The sequence below is a fragment of the Hypoxylon fragiforme genome (assembly GCF_022984875.1).
Source record: "Hypoxylon fragiforme strain CBS 206.31 chromosome Unknown GGS25scaffold_8, whole genome shotgun sequence".
NCBI lineage: Eukaryota > Fungi > Ascomycota > Sordariomycetes > Xylariales > Hypoxylaceae > Hypoxylon > Hypoxylon fragiforme.
The window spans coordinates 210,468-229,029 of NW_026054763.1; the positions used below are offsets into that span (position 1 = coordinate 210,468).

At 47.6% G+C, this 18,562-nt stretch overlaps 8 protein-coding genes across 8 annotated transcripts; 4 read left to right on the forward strand and 4 right to left on the reverse strand.

Moving 5' to 3' along the window:
- Nucleotides 1-23: 23 nt before the first annotated feature.
- GGS25DRAFT_524271 (uncharacterized protein) lies at nt 24-1,221 on the forward strand (the record flags this gene model as incomplete). Its single annotated transcript, XM_049264568.1, has 4 exons — nt 24-397; nt 466-542; nt 867-1,096; nt 1,153-1,221. The coding sequence occupies 4 exons, from the start codon at nt 24-26 to the stop codon at nt 1,219-1,221; spliced, it is 750 nt and encodes a 249-aa protein (XP_049113566.1).
- A 2,447-nt stretch (nt 1,222-3,668) lies between these two features.
- GGS25DRAFT_524272 (uncharacterized protein) lies at nt 3,669-4,249 on the forward strand (the record flags this gene model as incomplete). Its single annotated transcript, XM_049264569.1, has 2 exons — nt 3,669-3,777; nt 3,906-4,249. The coding sequence occupies 2 exons, from the start codon at nt 3,669-3,671 to the stop codon at nt 4,247-4,249; spliced, it is 453 nt and encodes a 150-aa protein (XP_049113567.1).
- Nucleotides 4,250-4,862: 613 nt separating this feature from the next.
- On the reverse strand, nt 4,863-6,254 carry GGS25DRAFT_501965 (ribosomal family S4e-domain-containing protein). The gene is made up of 3 exons (XM_049261983.1): nt 6,125-6,254; nt 5,529-5,951; nt 4,863-5,383 (listed from the first exon to the last, which is right to left on the reverse strand). The coding sequence occupies exons 1-3, from the start codon at nt 6,136-6,138 to the stop codon at nt 5,032-5,034; spliced, it is 789 nt and encodes a 262-aa protein (XP_049113568.1). The 5' UTR covers nt 6,139-6,254; the 3' UTR covers nt 4,863-5,031.
- A 778-nt stretch (nt 6,255-7,032) lies between these two features.
- On the reverse strand, nt 7,033-9,333 carry GGS25DRAFT_501973 (uncharacterized protein). Its single transcript, XM_049261984.1, has one exon. The coding sequence runs from the start codon at nt 8,822-8,824 to the stop codon at nt 7,196-7,198; it is 1,629 nt and encodes a 542-aa protein (XP_049113569.1). The 5' UTR covers nt 8,825-9,333; the 3' UTR covers nt 7,033-7,195.
- Nucleotides 9,334-10,752: 1,419 nt separating this feature from the next.
- GGS25DRAFT_524275 (uncharacterized protein) lies at nt 10,753-11,429 on the forward strand (the record flags this gene model as incomplete). The annotated part of the gene is made up of 3 exons (XM_049264570.1): nt 10,753-10,814; nt 10,887-11,229; nt 11,298-11,429. The coding sequence occupies 3 exons, from the start codon at nt 10,753-10,755 to the stop codon at nt 11,427-11,429; spliced, it is 537 nt and encodes a 178-aa protein (XP_049113570.1).
- Nucleotides 11,430-11,909: 480 nt separating this feature from the next.
- Nucleotides 11,910-13,082, reverse strand: GGS25DRAFT_524276 (uncharacterized protein; the record flags this gene model as incomplete). The annotated part of the gene is made up of 2 exons (XM_049264571.1): nt 11,910-12,582; nt 12,649-13,082. 2 exons carry the CDS (start codon nt 13,080-13,082, stop codon nt 11,910-11,912), a joined length of 1,107 nt encoding a protein of 368 aa, XP_049113571.1.
- Nucleotides 13,083-14,581: 1,499 nt separating this feature from the next.
- Nucleotides 14,582-16,088, forward strand: GGS25DRAFT_501989 (protein translocase SEC6). Its single transcript, XM_049261985.1, has 3 exons — nt 14,582-15,041; nt 15,171-15,257; nt 15,322-16,088. The coding sequence occupies exons 1-3, from the start codon at nt 14,960-14,962 to the stop codon at nt 15,360-15,362; spliced, it is 210 nt and encodes a 69-aa protein (XP_049113572.1). The 5' UTR covers nt 14,582-14,959; the 3' UTR covers nt 15,363-16,088.
- On the reverse strand, nt 15,454-18,467 carry GGS25DRAFT_501992 (WD40 repeat-like protein). The gene is made up of 3 exons (XM_049261986.1): nt 17,738-18,467; nt 16,167-17,657; nt 15,454-16,088 (listed from the first exon to the last, which is right to left on the reverse strand). The coding sequence occupies exons 1-3, from the start codon at nt 17,934-17,936 to the stop codon at nt 15,958-15,960; spliced, it is 1,821 nt and encodes a 606-aa protein (XP_049113573.1). The 5' UTR covers nt 17,937-18,467; the 3' UTR covers nt 15,454-15,957.
- Between the last annotated feature and the right edge of the window lie 95 nt (nt 18,468-18,562).

Sequence of the window (18,562 nt, forward strand, 5' to 3'; positions counted from 1 at the left end):
GTCAGCACGGCAGAGAGCCCGCCATGGCCAAGGACAAGGCAGCCAAGAAGGCCCAATCTTCATCAAAACCTCCACTGGCCGCTGCAGCTCCACCTCCCAACTGGCCACCGTTCAAGCCAGCTTTACCAGTTGTACAACTTACCCCAGAGGCTCCTATCCCTGGATTAGAAAACAAAATTATATTACTGCGAAATTTTTGGCCAAAGAATCTTTGTCGAGACTACGTCAATTTCCTTAAGACATTGCCTCTTACCACCACGCCCGGTCGTCCAAAACGTGGCGAGGCAGTGAGGGTCAATGATAGGTTCCAAGTTGAGGATCCTCGCTTTTCCCGCCGACTCTGGCTTGAAACTGGGCTCCAAGATGCCTTGCTGGAAGAGTCTGTTCGGTCTCTATGGTTGGCTGATGCCTTTTCACTAAGTACATACAAAAGTTCTACGAATGATACTGACAGCTAGAAAATAGGGGCGGTGAAGTAGTAGGCTTGAACCCCAACATCAGGGTCTATCGTTACTCCAAAGGTCAATATTTCGACTGCCATTGTAGGTACCTGGGTAGTTCTATTCTGGAGTTCTTCAAGCAAGCCATGCGTTTTTCCGGTGACACGCCATGTAAAGAAAGCCTCCAGGCTACTTCACTCCGGGCATCATTAGTGTCTCATTAGTCCCTTTCACCGATATTTATCCCTTTCATCCTAACATATGTATAGCCTCTGTGGCGTCCCCAGGATTCACCAACCAACAGGCTATCCTGTTTTGAAGACACTTTAGAGTGTTGTCATTGGAAAAGACATACCTGATGCGCATGTGTTAAGGAGGTCGCGGTTTTTTATAGGTTAGAACACGTTCACTAACCAGTGGGCCCAGATGACGACTCCAATATAGTCAACCTTCCTCACGTCAGCGAATCATCTAGTACCATCAGTACTAGGACAACTTGGACGTTATTGTTGTATTTGACCTCATCTACCGAAGGCTGTACTGGGGGAGAGACTGTATTCTATCAGCACGACCGCAAATCTCCAAAAGAAGAAACTGCTGTCGCCCCTGAAACAGGTTTGCTCCTCCTCCACAAACATGGAGACGATTGCTTGTTGGTAGGTACATACAGAGGCCTCCTCCCCAGTCTAGACGTACTAATCCTAGTTTCTAGCACGAAGGTCGAGAAGTGACTAGCGGCGAAAAATGGATAATTCGAAGCGATCTCTGCGTGAAGAAATGACATGAGGTATTCACTAAAGGTTGCAACCTCGGGAATGCCCTCATAGCAGCCTCCCCAATGTGTTGCATTACTATTAGCGCACTACAATATTGCCTTGTCATAATAATCTTCGATTTGAGCCCGGAGGGAGATTCTCATCCCAGGATGGAGCAGGCCAAATCGTGGGCTAAGCAATGCATGCCAAAGAATCTAGCGCTCCAAGTTGCATACCCACTACGCCTCATGTGGGCGTACTGTGATGTATGCAAGCTATGCAAGATTGCACTGACCATTAAAAAGGCTACCAATGTATAAGACACGGCCGAGGAAGCCGAGACAATAGGGCTCGTCGGCTAGAAGCATTATACCAAGCGAGGCCGGAAAACATCCGCTTGTATGTGATATACATACCTAGTAGCGGTCATTGCTTCAGCAGTCTTACACAGAACACCCACATCCCATCTAGTCTACTCATGGTTGCACAATCGTCTGCGTTTCTATCAGTCTCGATCTCTCATTCAACATCAGGGTTACGCCCCAGCTCTACTTATGTCTCCTTAACTAATATCTTGAAACTATTATATCTCTACTCATTTAGAAGGATATAACTCTACCAAGCCATACCTTTTCATTATTAACAAGGCTTGGTCGAGTGTCTATCACTGGTTTATGTATTAGTATACATGTCGTGATGCGCCACTAATATTTACCGCTGCTACCGCCGTAATTATTATTCCCAATCACAAGCTTCACATTCTCCCGAAACAGAGGTGGCAATGTTTCACGTTCTAACATAGACAAAGCGGCGGACCGGTTATGTTCGCTTCTTGGCTCGGAACGCCATTTTTGTTGACTGAGTTTCTTCGACGCAGATACTCCAGCGGAACCGGCCTCTCGGGTGAAACATCAAGTCCTTCACCATGCTAATGCACCGTATCGATGCTTGCTGCAGGGTGCCCTTTTCGGTTTCTCTGACGATGTCTAAGATTTAAGTACTCTGTATCGTGATCCTTGAAGTCCGCATCTTATGGCCTTCTTGGTCAACTGATTCTCGTATCAGCCGCCAGGCCTCTCACCAAATACCGGACTCTTTTCGGCGACCGGCTTTCGGAGTTCATTCCCTGGTGATTATTGTATGAAAGTCCTTTGGGACGTTCAGTCTCCCCGAGACCGTACCAGCATGATGTTTTATTCGGATACTCTCAGCGATTGTCTAGCACGCCAAATAGTTACGGCTTCCCCACTAGGTAGGTAGATAAATAATATGGCCCCTCTAGTTTACTATTTACATATTCCCCATAACTTTGATTTGGAACAAATATACTACGTATCCTTGAGGAACGAGGCTTATATACAGCGATACCCAGGATATGTGAAGAGTCTGCAGCATCAGGTTCTCTCAGGGGGGCCCACGCTCCAAGGCTTTCGCCTCACGCAGCGCGTCAGACTATCAACTTCTTCTTTCTTGCCTCCATTATTCTAGGTACTTCGAGTCGGGCTAGCTACCTGGTAGGTACCTAGGTTAGGTAACTTTTCTAAGATAAGAAGGACGAAGAAGAAGAATAAGACTTGGCGGGGAGGCATGTAACAAGAATAAACCAGGAGATTAGGTAGTCGTTTATAGTAACATGCTGCCGTGTTCTTTTTTTTTTTCGCCGTATCTTTTTATATACCCACCTAACCCCCGTGCCGCAATCCGCGCCGTAGAAAGCCCCACCAGTATAGTATGACCTCGTCCGGAGTAAAATAAAGAAAATAGGTAGAGAAAGGAATAAAATTAGAGACAAAAGTATCGAGAGGTTATTGTCAAAGTTCTGCACATGGGTAACTGTTGGTATTCGGTGCCCGATTTGAAAGTGACTGGCCCACGTAGGACATATATAGGTTTCTACTTACCAAGGTACCTATGCTTCTTGACCTAGTCTGTCGTCGTTATAGGTATTTATAGGTGCCCAGGTGAGTAGGTAGGTATCTACTGTACATATTCTCGTCCGGGTGTAGGTAGGTACATAGGATTTAGACGGCTAAGCTAGACGATTGCCTGCCTGGGCAAGACTCCTACTTGACTGTTAGGTTAGTTTAAGGAGGAACAGTTGAAGGATGAGGATATATGGAGTGTATATAAGATTGGATGCTTTAAAAAGCCCTCTACCGCTCGCTACCTACCTACCTACCTAGGTATACATGCAGAGTTATGGCACTTTGGGTCAGATCAACATAGATCGATCGTATCGCTTCTCGTGGAGGTAGGAGCAAACCAAGGAAGCAAGCAAGCAAGCGAAAATACCTACCTAGGTTAAACAACAACGTACCTATAGCTAGCTACGAGCAGTAGGGAAAACAACTGTAAATCGCGAACCTCCCACACCCTCTCTCTCTCACTCACTCACACCCTCTCTCTTTCTCTCTCCTAAAACCTCTCCCAATCCCTTCATCAGCCAACGAGCAGAGCAAGCAGCGAGCCAACCATGCACATCCACAACATCGCCACCATCGCCGTCCTCGCAATGGGCTACCTATCTCACGAAGCAACGGCCAAGATCGCGATAGGCTGGCGCGAGAAAGACGAGGCGAAGGGTAAGTTTGTTTCTACTTCTCTCCCCCCCCCCCCCCCCCCCTCTTCCTACCTCCCTCCCTCCCTCCCTCCATTCTACACAAACAAACAAACAACCCACAAAACTAAGCAAAAGGGAAAAAAACAACAGTAATCTGGGTCGGCACAACCCCCCTCCCCAAAAACGACTGCCAAACCAACTACGCCACCCAACACCACGTCTTCTCCTCCTCCTCATCCCAATCCATCTGCAACAGCCCCACCTCACCCGGTCTCAAATCCGCCCCCTTCAAGCTGAAGCGCGGCGACGGCGCCCTGTCCTCCTTCGAGATGCACTGCGCGCGGCGCGTGGACCGCGACACCGGCGTCGAGGGCGCCCCGCTCCTGGCCCTGTGCCGCCTCGACGACTACCAGTGCGTCCAGTGCGAGATGGAGGCCGCCGACCCCTTCGACGGCCACTGCGGCCTGCATCTCGAGATGTCGTGCTGGGAGTAGGTGGGTGGTGGTGTGTAGAAGAAGGGAGGGAGGGGGGGGATTGAGAGAGAGAGGAAAAGGAAAGGGAAAGGGAAAGGGGGGGCGGAGAAGAAGGAAGGGGGAGGATAGAGAAAGGGGAAAAGGAAAAAGGAAAAGGGGGGGTGGTTTCTTTTGGATGGATGTGGCTGCCTACCTGGGCATAGTTACTTACAGCTACCTCAGGTTTCCCAATTTCAACGTTGGAGTTCAGCTGGAAGGAAAGGCTGTGTTAAGGAATAGAGAAGAGTTTAATCTACCCAGGACTGTAGGACATATTTTCTTAATCGCGGTATTTGTACTGCGTACTTGGAGTGTTAATCCGCAGCGGTGTTGATATTCTATAATGGATTCTAGCAAGGGGTCTGTCTGAGTCTTACTTACATTAGAGTGGCTAAATCGAACATGAACTCGGCTGAGAGTAAAATAGTCATGAATGAAATCAAGCAAGTGGTGATTGGGACAGTGAACAATACCCGTGATGACTACGAGGGAGACGTAATATCAGGGGGACTACTTACATAGCATCATCACATATACACGTCCGTCGAAAGGCTATACTAATCAATGGGCACATCATCTAGTAAAGAAGAACATCTCGGGGACGGAATTTAGGGTCAATTAATTCTCATTCATCATCGACCTAAGCCACAGTCTTACTCATTTGGTAAGAACAATTCGGATATGCCATAGACTCCGTTTCCCATGCGTTACGAAAATCAACCCTTTGCCAGATCCCGTTTTTTGTTGCTATTACCTTCAGGCGCTTAGTGGCCAGCCAGGGTGTGAGCCCGGCGGCGGTCTCGCTCCTCAGCAATGGTCAGCTTGACACCCTTGCCCTTGGGTAGGGATATCCAAGGCTTCTCGGAGCCGATGACGAAGACGTTGTTCTCGCGGGTGGCGAAGGTGTTGTCAATGGCGTCCTTGATGTGGACGATGTTGAAACCACCATCGTGACGCTCACGGTGAGTGATGACACCAACACGACCCATGTTGCGACCACCGGTAGCCATAGCAATGGCGCCAGTGTCGAACTTGATGAAGTCGGTAACCTTGCCAGTGGCAAGCTCGATCTTCACGGTGTCGTTGACCTTGATGGAGGGGTCAGGGTAGCGGATGCTGCGAGAGAGTAAAATGTCAGCATAGGCAGAGAAGGGGGAAACATACCAGCCATTAGTTCGAAGCTCGATCTTATCACAAGATGGGAAAAGGTGGTTCAACCAAAGCTTGATCCAACGGCTGAATGATGTCTGACAGAACTTACGTTCTCGCATCGTGCGTGACCAAGAATGGGATGCCGCCCTTGCCAAGTTGCACTCGCTTGACCTTGCCGAGCTTGTACTCGGCCTCCTCAGCTTGAATGCGGTGGACGGTGTATCGGCCCTTGGTGTCGTAGATGAGGCGGAAGTTCTCGCCAGTCTTCTCGAGGGTGATGACATCCATGAAGCCGGCGGGGTAGGTCATGTCGGTTCGGACCTTTCCGTCAACCTTGACGAGGCGCTGCATGAGGATGGCCTTGGTCTCGCGGTAGTTGAGGGCATACTTCAGACGGTTGCGAATGAAGATGATGAGGGGCATGCAGTCGCGCAGCTTGTGAGGACCGGCAGACGGCTTGGGGGCGTAGACACCCGAAAGCTTGTCGAGAAGCCAGTGGGAGGGGGCGCTCAGGCGCTTCTGGTGCTTCTTGCTATAGAGGGAAGTCGAATTAGTAAAAGTTGTATCAACATTTTGTAGGTTTGGTGATAGGTTGATAATTCGACTCGGATGCGTATGTCGCGCTTGATGATACAGCAGATACGGGAATTATCTGTGAATTGAAGTAGATTGAGGTCGAGGATTAGAGATTGATAATATACTTACGGTCCTTTAGCCATTTTGACGGTTCAACGATGGTTGTTGAAGAGAAAAAAATGTCGTGAAGTGGCAGGTTTGAGTTATTGTAGAAATCCAAATTTGCGAGTCCGAGGAAAATTGTTGAATTGGATGCGACTAGTTCGAATTTACTAGCAAGCGAAAATAATTTCGGGGTTTGTGCCCTACAGGTGCCCTAGACTAGCGTGCTAAGGTGGTCAGTGCATAAGTGCAGAGTACGAAGTACTTGGGTACTTGTAGAAAATCTTGGCATTAAGAAAGATGGCCCCGCAGACTTAGTTACGCCTCGATAGATACATAATACCGCATCGTGCATACATCTCATTGATAGCACTCGTCAAGCAAAGGGGGTACACATAATTTGGATATAGCTACTACAGGCTACAACTTCTAAACACTGATTGATTGATATTAGAAAGAGAAAAACCACTGGCTCAATACACTAGACATTCACCATTACTCCTTACAGCTGGGCTATCCATCCTGTCAACACACCTAACCCATACCGAACAGCTCAAGCCTCACCATCACATCTATACTTACACCAGGGCAAGCATGTTGTCAAAAACGAAGAAACTCCAAGATATGTAACGTACTTTACTTTTACAGTTCAGTTCAGTTCAGTTCAGTCCAGAGATACTCACTAGTCTTGACTTGTACTTAACAAGTCGAGTACTCCATCGCTATCATGTACCTTTCTTTAGTTACAACTTTTCCCATCGCCTCATTCCGTGTGCGTGCCATCATTTGTATGTATGTATGTACCAGCCTGGCCCGTCCTGCCCTAAAAATCCCCCATATCCAAAAAAAGATCCTAAATTATCCAATACGCCCATTTACACAGACACACACACTGCACAAATTCTGTTCTCTATAATGACAGTAACTCCATCCGCAAATAGTAGCAGAAAATCGACTAGCGTCCACCGTCCCGTACGCCAATGGCGTATCATTCAGGGTTCGAGCCATAGTAAAAAAATCGACTCCGTACATCAGATATGAGCTGATATCAAAAAAAACGTACCTAGTAGGTATACATAGGCCTATATCAAAGCAAATTTATCCCAAACCCCGTCTTTCCTGGGGTGGATCATTAGTGATTTGCGTATCATCGAGTAGAAGGCGCGATATGTCCATCTCTCCTATTGCACCTGAAGTAAACCCTGCTCCGGAGCCCTCATTCCAGTAGATACTCGAGTGAGACTGCTGGGACGATTCGCCGGGTTCGATGAGACTCGAAGATAGGGGCCACTTGGGCATATCTTCTTTGGAGTTGCTTCGGTTGAGTTGAGGCTCCAGTAGAGCCGACTTGGAAACGTGGAGCGAATTTTCAATCGCCATATTGACCGACGGTTCGAGCAGATTGTTGCCCCGCCCGGGTTCCCTAACCTGCATCGTGGTTTTCTCCGTACCCGCAAATCTTTCGGGGTACTTGTTCCGTAGCCTATCACGTAAATCTGTAGGCTGTCTGGTAGAAAGGTTGAATCTCGGATCCCTCTGGATCTTGGTCCACTGAGGGCCGTACATCTCAAATCCTTCCAATATTTCTCTGTCATCCTGTTCGGAGAACGGACGCCGCTCCCTACGGTGCGACTTTTTGAACGGCCCCCTGATTCCGAGCTCGGCCAGGTCCTCCATCTTTTTGCGATGAGCTCGGCTCTTGCGTTGCCTCGATGGCGTGGGGTCGGAATCGTTCTGAGCTGACTGGGTCTGCTCAAGTTCGACCTCCTCCTCGGTCTCGTTTAAGATATTTTCAGACATGAGGCCTTTTCCTGGTCTTCCTCGGGTCCTCGTGGCTGGTGGCAATTCTCTGGATGCACTACCTCTAGCCGCGGGACTGCCACGAAGTTCTTCAGGACAGCAAGTCCGAAACCTATCCTTTAGGTCCCCAGCTGTCCTTTCATTAAATTTATATTCCGGATCGTCCAATATGTCTGTCCATCTCCCGACTCCATGTTTGCTTACACCGAGCAGCAGGTGGTTGGTTTCTTCCTCGGACCACTTACGCCGTGGCTTAGCAGCTCGTCGTTTGACCTTGCCCGTTGGCGTACGCTCGGGCTCGGGGGGAGGGCTCGGGTTTGTTTGCTCTTCAGGAGGCTCCGATGACTCTGACGGTTTGGCGATGCTGAGGGACTGCGGAGGTTCGGAATGCGGGCGATTATCGAAGGAGCCAGAGGAGATTGGTGGGAATAGAGAGGCGTCGGATGGTGGCTCAAGCAACCCCACAATGATTGGAGGAAACATGTGTTGTTGAGTCGTTGCCTTTTGTTTCTTGAGCGGCTGTGGTAGTTGCACAAAGTCCTCTTTGACCGGACGTCTCTTCTTTCCGAGGTCTTCGACATTGTCTGGCGTATCGTCCAGTATCATGCGCAAATCCTGAGACGAGATGTGGCTAAGTAATGTTCGGTCCGTCGGGTATACAGCATCATTCCTCAGTGCGGAACTCGTGACATTGGAGGTATCGTCCACCATCGAATATAAGGAGGGCATGGACTGTGAGGCCAATTGGCCCAGGTTCGTGTCCGGCACCTCGGACCTCTGGCTAGCATCGGGTTCTATAGGATGTAGACGGCCGGAAGTCTTAGGAAGGGGGAGGACTTTGATGGGCGGGAGCTCAGCATGGTGCGGCCGTGGCGTAGCAGTCGATTCGTTCAGCAGATGAATTAGTCGTGGCTCGATGGTGGCCATCGTGATTCGATGGGAGCGAACAGGAGAAGAGCATTGGGAGAGGAAAAGGGCCCTGACGGACTCTTTGTTTGGAACGAGGGGGGCGAGAGGAACGACGGAGACAGCGGAGAGGAGGAAAAGGCGGGAGGTTTGAGGGTAAAAGGTAGGTAGGTAGGTAGGTAGGTTCTCAGTCTGTTTGAAGAGGCAAAAGAGAAGCTAGTGACAGCACTATTACGATTCAAGTTGACCACAACAATTTAGCACAGTAAGATACTGTTTGTGGTAGAGGAGGGGAAGAAAGAAAAAGAAAAAGTAAGAGTTTGAATAATGGCGCGTTGAAGAGAATGGAGAATGGAGAAAGAGAGTAAAGAATAGGAAAAAATAAAGAGAGAAAATAGATCCGGAGTAGATCAATTCAATCAACTCAGATAACTAGATTTAATCAACGCCGATAAACCATCGGATTCCCAAATGTATTGTCTTCCACTCTCTCACACTCTCTCTCTCTTATATATATATATATATATATATGTATTAATAGAGGGAATTAAAAATAGTAAAAGAAAAATCAATATTGTTCGTATGATGCCACAGATGCATAGTACGTTAGAAAATGAAAATGGTATTAGTATCAGTTATTAACCCAGGTTTAGGGTACCTAAGTAGGTAGGGAGTCTGAGAGGAGTCTGGTGTGTCTGGTCTGAGAGTGTGTGGGTTGGCCGCGTTTGCAGGTTTGCAAGTTTTTGTTTTATTTTTTTTCCCTCTTTCTTTTCTTTTCATTTCGGCTTCTTTCAAATTCTCTCATTTCTTTCTTTTCCTTTTTCAACCTGTACTGTACCTACTAACTTGGGTAGTATGTAGCGTGATTGCTTCACGTGAAGATACCTTACCTTACCATACTTGCCATGTGCCATTGTGCCTACCGTTAAAACTATGTATGTAATAGAGCCGAAGCAGTACTGGCAGTACGGTACGGTACTCAAGCTAATAATAACACTTGAAATTGAACCAAACCGATTAAGTTCCAAGGTTAGGTATGTTCGATAATAGGACTATTTTTGCTATCAATTATTTTCGGGGGCCAGGCTGGGGGGGTGTTGACCTACGAAATATATATATCTCTACCGGGTAGTATATATATATTTATAAATATCTTCAAATGATGATGTAGAAAATAGTTTAAAATAAATCATAGCCATTGGAAGAATGGAAGAAATTAAATAAAAAAAAAGAAAAGAAAGAAAGGGTAAAAAAATGAAAATCGGAGGATGATCGGTCTGTCACACCAAATGCAAAGAGAGAATTATTAACGCATCCTGTTCGATAAGGGATCAACAGGTGGAAATTCAATTAATCATCGTTGTGCTAGGTACCTGGGCTGGGCCTGCATACTACAGATAGTACCTATGGTAGTAGCCTGTAGGCAAAATGCCAAGCTTTTTCTTCAATCTAGTGTACATAGATATCTGTACGGTATTAACTAATAGCATGATGAAATGATGGAAGGATGGAACAGTCTGATATTTACAACAAGGTAGGTGCATACCTGGAGGTGTTTAAGAGTCGTATTAATCTTATTAATGATCCTGCCCAGACGTGCCGTTTGATCCTTTGGAGTACAGAATCTGCTGTACTACAGATGCATGACATATCATTCAATGTTGTATGTAGTTACTGTACCTAGTAGTGTGCACTTGTGCCTAGGTTAGTGCAGTGTATTATAGGTACCATCCAATCGGGATCTTGCCGCAACTATTCCAACTATGTCCCCTATTGATTGATATGTAGTTACCGACACCCATCTCCAAAATCTTGTCATTGGCTGATTATTAGTATAGTATCACTCCCTTAGCCTTAATCAGATCCGAATTGTCTATCTATCTGTCCATCCACTAGCAGTCTGGTAAACATACAATATAATATAAAACCTCAGTTAAAATCAAACAGCCATGGCCTCACAACTCCCAGCATTCCCACGCACAATCTTCACCATCGTAGAGCCCATCTCACTGTAAGCCAAATCATCTCACACACCTACCTACCTACCTACCTACCTAACCTACCTTACTAACACCCCCTCCAGCATCGGCGGCTTCCTCGGCCCCCTCCTCAACACAGACTGGTTCATCGCCTCGCAGCTCAACCCCCCTCCCAGCCCCAGCCCCAGCCCCATCACCACCTCTTCCTACGACGGCAACGCGCGCCTCGTCGCGCTCCAGCTAGGCAACGCATACGGGCTGCTCTTCCTGCTCGGGATCGCCGTGCTGTACACGACGCGCGAGCTCAACGTCGTCCGGAACTACCTCGTCGCCCTGTGGCTCGCCGACATCAGCCACGTCGGCGTCACCTGCTGGGCCCTGGGTTACGAGCGGACCCTCGACGTCGGCGCCTGGAACCCCTTGACGTGGGGTAATGTCGGGTTCACTGTAAGTTACCTCCTTAAGAGTGTCTACCTTACTCTGGCTTTCCTTTCATATAAACCCTCCTCAAATAGTATACTCCCTACTCTCACGTAAACACTGACAACCATGAAAAGACTTTCCTCTGCTTAACCCGAACAGCCTATCTTCTAGGCCTCTTCGGCCCAGATCGTCCAGCCATCACTTCCTCCAAAAAGAAGGCTTGAGCTAGTAGTTGTGTAGCCAGGTACTGTAGGCAGGTAATGCTCTTTGAGATCTACCTATACTCTAATGTTCTTTGGCCACATGAGAGGATTACTGTATAGATTAAAACATCGGTTGAATCTGAGTTGAATTGACTGAAAATCATCCGTTTAATGCCCTGGGGAAATGAGAAGAAATGCGACCTGACATATGCCAGCCAAGTCTGCCCTTCTGCTTCCCTTCATGGCAACCTTGGAACTATGAATCTCGACTGTCCATCTCGGCGTATCCCCTAACCTTTGACCCTTGACCCTAACCCTGGCCCTCTCCCTTCGTACATCAATACAGGGGCAGAATAGAAAAGCGAGCAAATAACTCATGCCATGCCATGTCGTGCCCTATTGAAAAGTCTTGTCCCCGTTCCGAGGGACAATAGAAAACAGCAATGGAAAAAAGCAACTTGGAAGGATTTAAAATCCCTTGGAACAAGAATCGCGGGTCCTCTAGTTCTCGCGCGGTCTCTTGGCCCCATGAGGGTTTTGCCAATCCGACTGCTGATTGCCGCCGAAGAAGGCCGGGTTGAAATGCGCCGGTTGCTGGAAGCCCATCATGGGCATACCCATGCCGCCCATTCCACCCATCATTCCGTTGTTCATGCCCGCGTTCATACCCGGGTTCATTCCGCCACCCCGTCCGCCACGCATGCCGCCTCCTCGCATACCTCCACTCATACCTGGCATCATGCCGCCACGGAAGCCAAAGTTTCCGCCACCACCTCCCATGTTGTTGAAGCCGAAGCCACCACCTCCTCCCATGTTATTATTGAAACCAGCGGGCACGTGAAATCCGCCGCCACCGCCGCCGCCGCCCATGTTGTTGTTGCTGTTGTTGAAATTGCGATTGAATCCACCACGAGGTCCATTGAAATTTCCACGACCTCTAAAGTTACCGCGGTCATTGTAGCCTCCCATGTTTGAGCCACCTCGGGAGCCTCCTTCTTTGTTTGCTCGGGCAGGCGCATCCTTGGGTAGGGTCTTGAAGGGGTTGTTAGTGGGCGAGGTGTAGATGATGGTCATCTTCTTGCCGCCTGGCTGGCCAGCCTCGGATGCGGCATTCTCTACTTGGCGCTTGGCAGCAGTGGCGGCTTGTTGCGAAGTAAACTCAATATAGGCTTGGCTATCATGGAGTTAATGAGTAAATCCTGGTAACTTAGCACGGTAGATAATAATAGACGGTACATACCCCTTGCTCTTGCCATTGACCTTGTGCTCACTAAACGTAATATCTTTTAGTTCATCTTCACAGGAGGCTCTTCGGATCCAGTTTCGGATGTCATCATCTGTAGTCCACCATTGTAGTTCCGAGAGAAGCAGGGCACTGGTCGCGCCTGGATCAATGGGTCTGTCATCGGAACCTTCCTTGCGCTTAACACCTTGTTGATGAGATTGGAAAGGCGTCCCGCTGTTGCTGTGGTTCATGGCGTGTTGGTCATGGCTGTCGTAGTCATCGTTATGGGTATGTGCGGAAGAGTCCGGGTTGGAACCGTTGGCAATGGTGATGGAAGAGTTATTCTCATACGCATGGCTGTTCGACTCATCATGTTTGGGCTCGTCGGCATCCACATTCGCGTCGTTCGCATCGCCATAAACATCGATCTCGAAATCCTCGTCCGCCATCTTGAATTCAGCAGTTGGGGAAAAGGATGCAATAGCAAGAAGAGTCTAAGTAGGAAGGCCTGAAGCTTGCCAATTGAGGGTGTATTTAGGGTAGATACAGGAGACCTGTGTTCTTCCACTCCATTTCATCAGTCAATAAGAAATACATGATGGGAAAATCCTCGACCAAAAAGAAGTAGAACAACGAGAGGGAAAGAAATTTCTCACAGTATCGAAATACGTACACTCCGCAGCCTTTGAAGTATTGTTCCCCGTATTTTCTGAGCTCTCAAGTAACTCCACTGAACGACGTAGGGTGTTCTTAACAAATAAAGATAGGATAGGTTTGAGACGAAGCTCTGTGCTTGCAGTCTCTTGTGCAGTCTCTTGTGCAGTCTCTAGTGCAGTCTCTTGCAATCTTCCTCGAAAGTACAGTAGTCGTATGAGCCGAGGTCCTTCTCCCAATTCTGTTTTATCCGTAAATATGTGACTGCGGTTATGATGATGATGGTGATGTAAGAGTACAGGGCAACCTGATGGTCGAAGATAAGTAAAAAGACGTTTCAAAGTGGAATGAACCCTATGTAGCTCCCTATGACTCTTCTGGTGTTATCAACGTAATGTTGTATGTATTAATTGGAAGTAGGTATGTACCTATTTAGGTAGGTAACCTTCAAACTGACTGCCTTACGCTGGTATTAGAGAATGGAATGATCCGAGAATAACTTTTGAAGATAGAAGTCGGAAGTGGAAGATTATGCTTGCTCTTCCGCGACAATTGAAAGAAGCACCGAAAGAGAAAAAGAGGTGAAATAGGTGCAACGGCGAGGTGAGGAAAGTACTACTATTGTAGGAAGAAGGAAGGAGAAAAGGGAGTTTGCAACGCGACGTAAGCGGGCCTAGGGGGTAACGAACGGTACACTACTTGGAGATACACATAGTCAAGAACTCAGCCAGTGAATATGCTATGTGTGGCTTCTCATAGCAAGTACGAAGTATGTGGAAAGGGTTATAAGTAGTTAGTTATAAGTATAGGAATGAACGATATGATATGATGAAATATATCGGATGTTGCTGTCGATGTCAAAGTCAATGCCAATGTCAATGTGGGAACAGAAATCTGAGAAATCTGAGAAATCTGACAATGATTTAAAAGTGACGGGATGTTGTTTTTGGGATGGGACTCGACAGAAACAGCTGGGCTAGCTAAGAAACTTGCCGACGACAATTTGAAGTTCAAGGATGAGAAGGAGCCTTGAGCCTGAACGGCTTAGCGTTAAATTGGGCTGAGCTTGGGGAACCCATGGCCCGCTTATTTAGAGGGACACTAAAATGACTAAAATGAGGCTATGGGGGCATTGGGGGCAAGCACAAGCCATCAACGGTGTATTTCGTACCGACATGGTTTGCATGGACCGTTTGACGTTTACCTAATACAGCTCACGTGTTTTTCAGTCCATTTTAACATTTTTCAATGTAGTTATGTACTAATAACTAAAGTTATGCCGTAAGTTACATATGTACAGCAGAGCTGGGTGAGCTGGCCAGATTGCATCTGCGAGCGCAAAAGTCAACGCTAAGCAGGTTTGGGATATGTGTACCTATTATATCAATTAATATCAAATAAAATCTAAGCTATTACTAGGTTAGCTGGCTAGGAAATCTGGCCGTTACTGCACATACAATACTACATACATACATACATCGCCATCACTACTTCCACATTTCCAATCCTCAATTCTTACGCGCCCATAATCCCACCATTCTACATTCCTTCCCTCTTCCTTCTATCGATACCATTTACTTGTTTTACTACCAAGTAATTCTCCCATCTACTGCTAACCTCCACCACGAGACCTATTCATTCCCACTTGTATCACGCTTAACATCTCTTCATCATGTCCGATATACAAGAATTCCTCGAAATCCCCAAGGACTTCGTCAAGGACGGCACGCAATTCATGACACGGTGTACCAAGCGTAAGTCTCTCTATCCTCGCTTTCCAACTTCAACTTCAACTCCAACTCCTTCCCTACCTACTTTCCACGCAGACCTTTCCCTGTGGCATTTCCCCAAAGATTCAAGACTAACAATATTGTGACAAATAGCGGATAAGCGAGAGTTCATACAGATCTCCAAGGCCGTCGGCGTGGGTTTCTTGGTCATGGGAGCCATCGGCTACCTGATAAAACTAAGTAAGATACTCGTAAAAGAATCCCGCCGAGGAAGGTCATTCCTTTGCTAATACTTGCATGATAGTTCACATCCCCGTCAACAACATTCTCGTCGGCGCCGCATAAATCCTTCTACCTAGTTACTCGGGATCTCGATGATGAAAGGCGTAGGGGCCAGGTACTTGGAGCAGATGGTGATCAAGGCGATGTATGGTAGAAAAAAAACCTAGGGGGGGGTGAACACCCTGATGCTCTGCTGCGAATCATTGATGGCAGTGTGATATAATACGATGTACCATTCATAATCGCGGCTTGGGTCAAAAAGAAAACACATCGGTTTTGCTCAATAATTCAAGAGGGGCAAGCTTGGGAGGTCATTGAATATATTTATGTATTTGTTATGCTCTCCCACTCGGATTTCATCAAGTCGTTACATGACATTGCATCTCAACATCTTGAGAGAACGAACGACAACCTGAACAAGACCAGCTAATATCACTTTGTGTCTCCGTCCAAACCCTTGCATATAAATATCATGTGCCTTGATATTCTTGCGCCAGATATTCGTAAGTTCATAGATAATTGTCCAACAGAAAGCAAATCGCGACTATCCAGCCTGTTCAATATCCGCTGTCATAATAAAGAAGCAGCTATAATTTAAGATACCTAGAAATTGTCATCATCTCCCTTACTCTCATTCTCGTCCGAGTCTAGGGATATATCATGACCAGGGTCTGAGCTGTTCATCGTAGTCGGCACCCATCTCGGGTTCTCCCTCGTCAAACGAAGACTCATTATAAGAATGTAGTGTGATCATGCCCTGAGCATCGCCTCGGCTAACTAATGAGGATGCTGATAATTAGGTGTAAGCATTTAGTGCGACTGCGTTACTAGTCCTCCAAAAGGGGACAATAGGGTAACCACACTTACTAGCGATAAAAGGGGCAGTGGGATGCCAACTCGCGTCTCTCACGACGGTAGATAGACCAGCATAGCCGTGGTCGTCATGAAACCCATGTCGCCACGGTAACTCTGGATGATTCTTGGTTGTGGGTTCCTCGACGTTGACAACAGCAGCTATTGTGGCATCCATGTTGTATATATACACTCTGCCGTTATGGCTACCCGAATATACGTACCGCGAGTTCGTGCTCCCGGGTGGCGAGAAGTGGCAGCGGATTAATGTGCGTGAAACTTTATGTCCACGGAACGTAACTAGTGAGTTGTCGTTGGGGTGCGGGAACCAGTCCCTGTCATCCCAGGCAGACCAGCGATAGTCATCGTTTTGATTCCGCAGATGCCGGCGCGGGTTCAACTCGTGGAAACGCGCCGTCGTATACATCATCTTTAGGTCCCACAGCTTCATGCTCTGGTCTTTGCCGTTGCTCAACAGGTACCGCCCATCGTTTTTGCTATCTATATACGTTAACCCATGGATGTGGCCTACGAATGCGCCTGCTTCTCGCCCATCGCCCATGCTTCGTCGGTCCCACACTTTGATGGTCGCATCGTCGCTTCCTGAGTATAGGATGTGCGGCGACGACTTGTCCGCGAAGCACACTGCATTGACATCATCGACGTGACCCATGATAGTGTGCAGCACCTGTCTGGACTCGATATCGTATACCACGATCGAATTACTGCTTGTCCCAGCAACTAACTCTCGGCCGTCGCCGGAGAAACGGATCGAGAAGATGGCGAACCCGCCACGCCAGCCCGGTCTTCCACCGTGCTCCGATAAGCTTAGCATGTAAGGGTCGCCCGTGTCATTTGGGTCAGTCGGAGCTAAACAAACGTTGCTCTGGATGGAGGTGTACGCCAACCACTTGTTATCGGGACTGAGGGAGGCGTCTGTCAGGGTCCAAGACCCAAAGGTGAAGGGCACTGTCTTATAATGCCGCCAGTTATACGGGTTGGAGGTATCGTACATTCGGACCTTCATGTCTTTGACACAGGCAAAATAGAAATTGCCGTCGTCCGAGAATTGGCCAGAATATACGCCCTCCTCAAATTTGATGGCCATATCAGTTTCCGAACTCGGGATCATTGACTGCGCCATCAGGCCTTGGTTAATTCGATGATCAGTCCTGTTCCCTATCCCTAGCTCGCGGTCAAGTATACGGCGGGCGAGCCGCTTCTTTGTGGTAATAGAGCTAGGCATATCGTTCGCGCCAAAGGTGCCGGAGTTCATCAGCTCCCTACCTTTCTCACTCGGGACCTTAGGAAACCGATCCGGATCCAACTCGCGGGTTCGCTCGGAGCGGCGCGGTCCCTGGTAGTATCTAACAAGGATTCGCTGTCGTTGAGGTAGGCCCGCCACCTGCGTAACGTTCGTTAGTTCTAAACCGTCCTCATCATCTCCGGACTCGTTGTCATCGTCCTCTATCTGAACCAATAACGAAACATTGCCTTCTTCGGCATCTATTCCGTGTTTGTATGTCAGCTATTGCGCGAGTCTGGGGTCTGGATTGGCCATGACTTTTGCGATTCTATTTGCGTACCGTGAAACTCGTCGTCATCAGCCTCAAACAAGTCCTGGGCCACATCGTCATAATCTATTTCTTCACCATCTTCACCATCTTCATCATCTTCATCATCTTCATCGTAGTCGGGGTCTTCGGTATCCTCTTCTGTGGCATCGACATAATAATCCGGGACATGGTCCTCGGCCTCTTCCGATGTGGACCTCGGGCTACTCATTTTGGCTGTACTAGATGCTTGTTTCTATAACTATTTCAACGATACCGCTGCTTATCACGTATATATTTGCTGATAGATTTTTAAAGATATGTTGGCCTTTTGGCTAGAGTCCGTCCTATGTATGAATCCTAGGCTAGGTAGATAATGTCTCACTTGGGAGTCCAAACACTCCAGGAAGGAATAAGGAATAGGTAAGGGCAAGTAAGGTTCAGACAAAGCGGAATTTATAAGTCAACAGAATAATTGATCATATTGATAATAATGGCTTTGGTCCGGCCAGGGTCAAGGTATAAATTTGAGTGAGAGTCAGGGTTAGGGCCTAACCTCAAGTTGTTGTATGTGTTTGAAGAAGATGGTGAAGATGAAAGAGGAAACAGAAACCAGAAATGACGATGACACTTGAACTTGGAGAGCTACTAGCAGCCTACGTAGCCTACTAGGTACTACTATGTAGGTATGTATCTACTATCTGCTAATCTGGCGGGGTGAATTCTACACAGTTATACTTTGTGCTTAGTGCATTGACATCCCTGTGTTCAAGTCTATGTATCACTGTTATCATTGACTCCAGCTGCTTTACTATTAAACTCCAGGTTGATCGGCTTTTGTGCCGGACTTAGGGATTG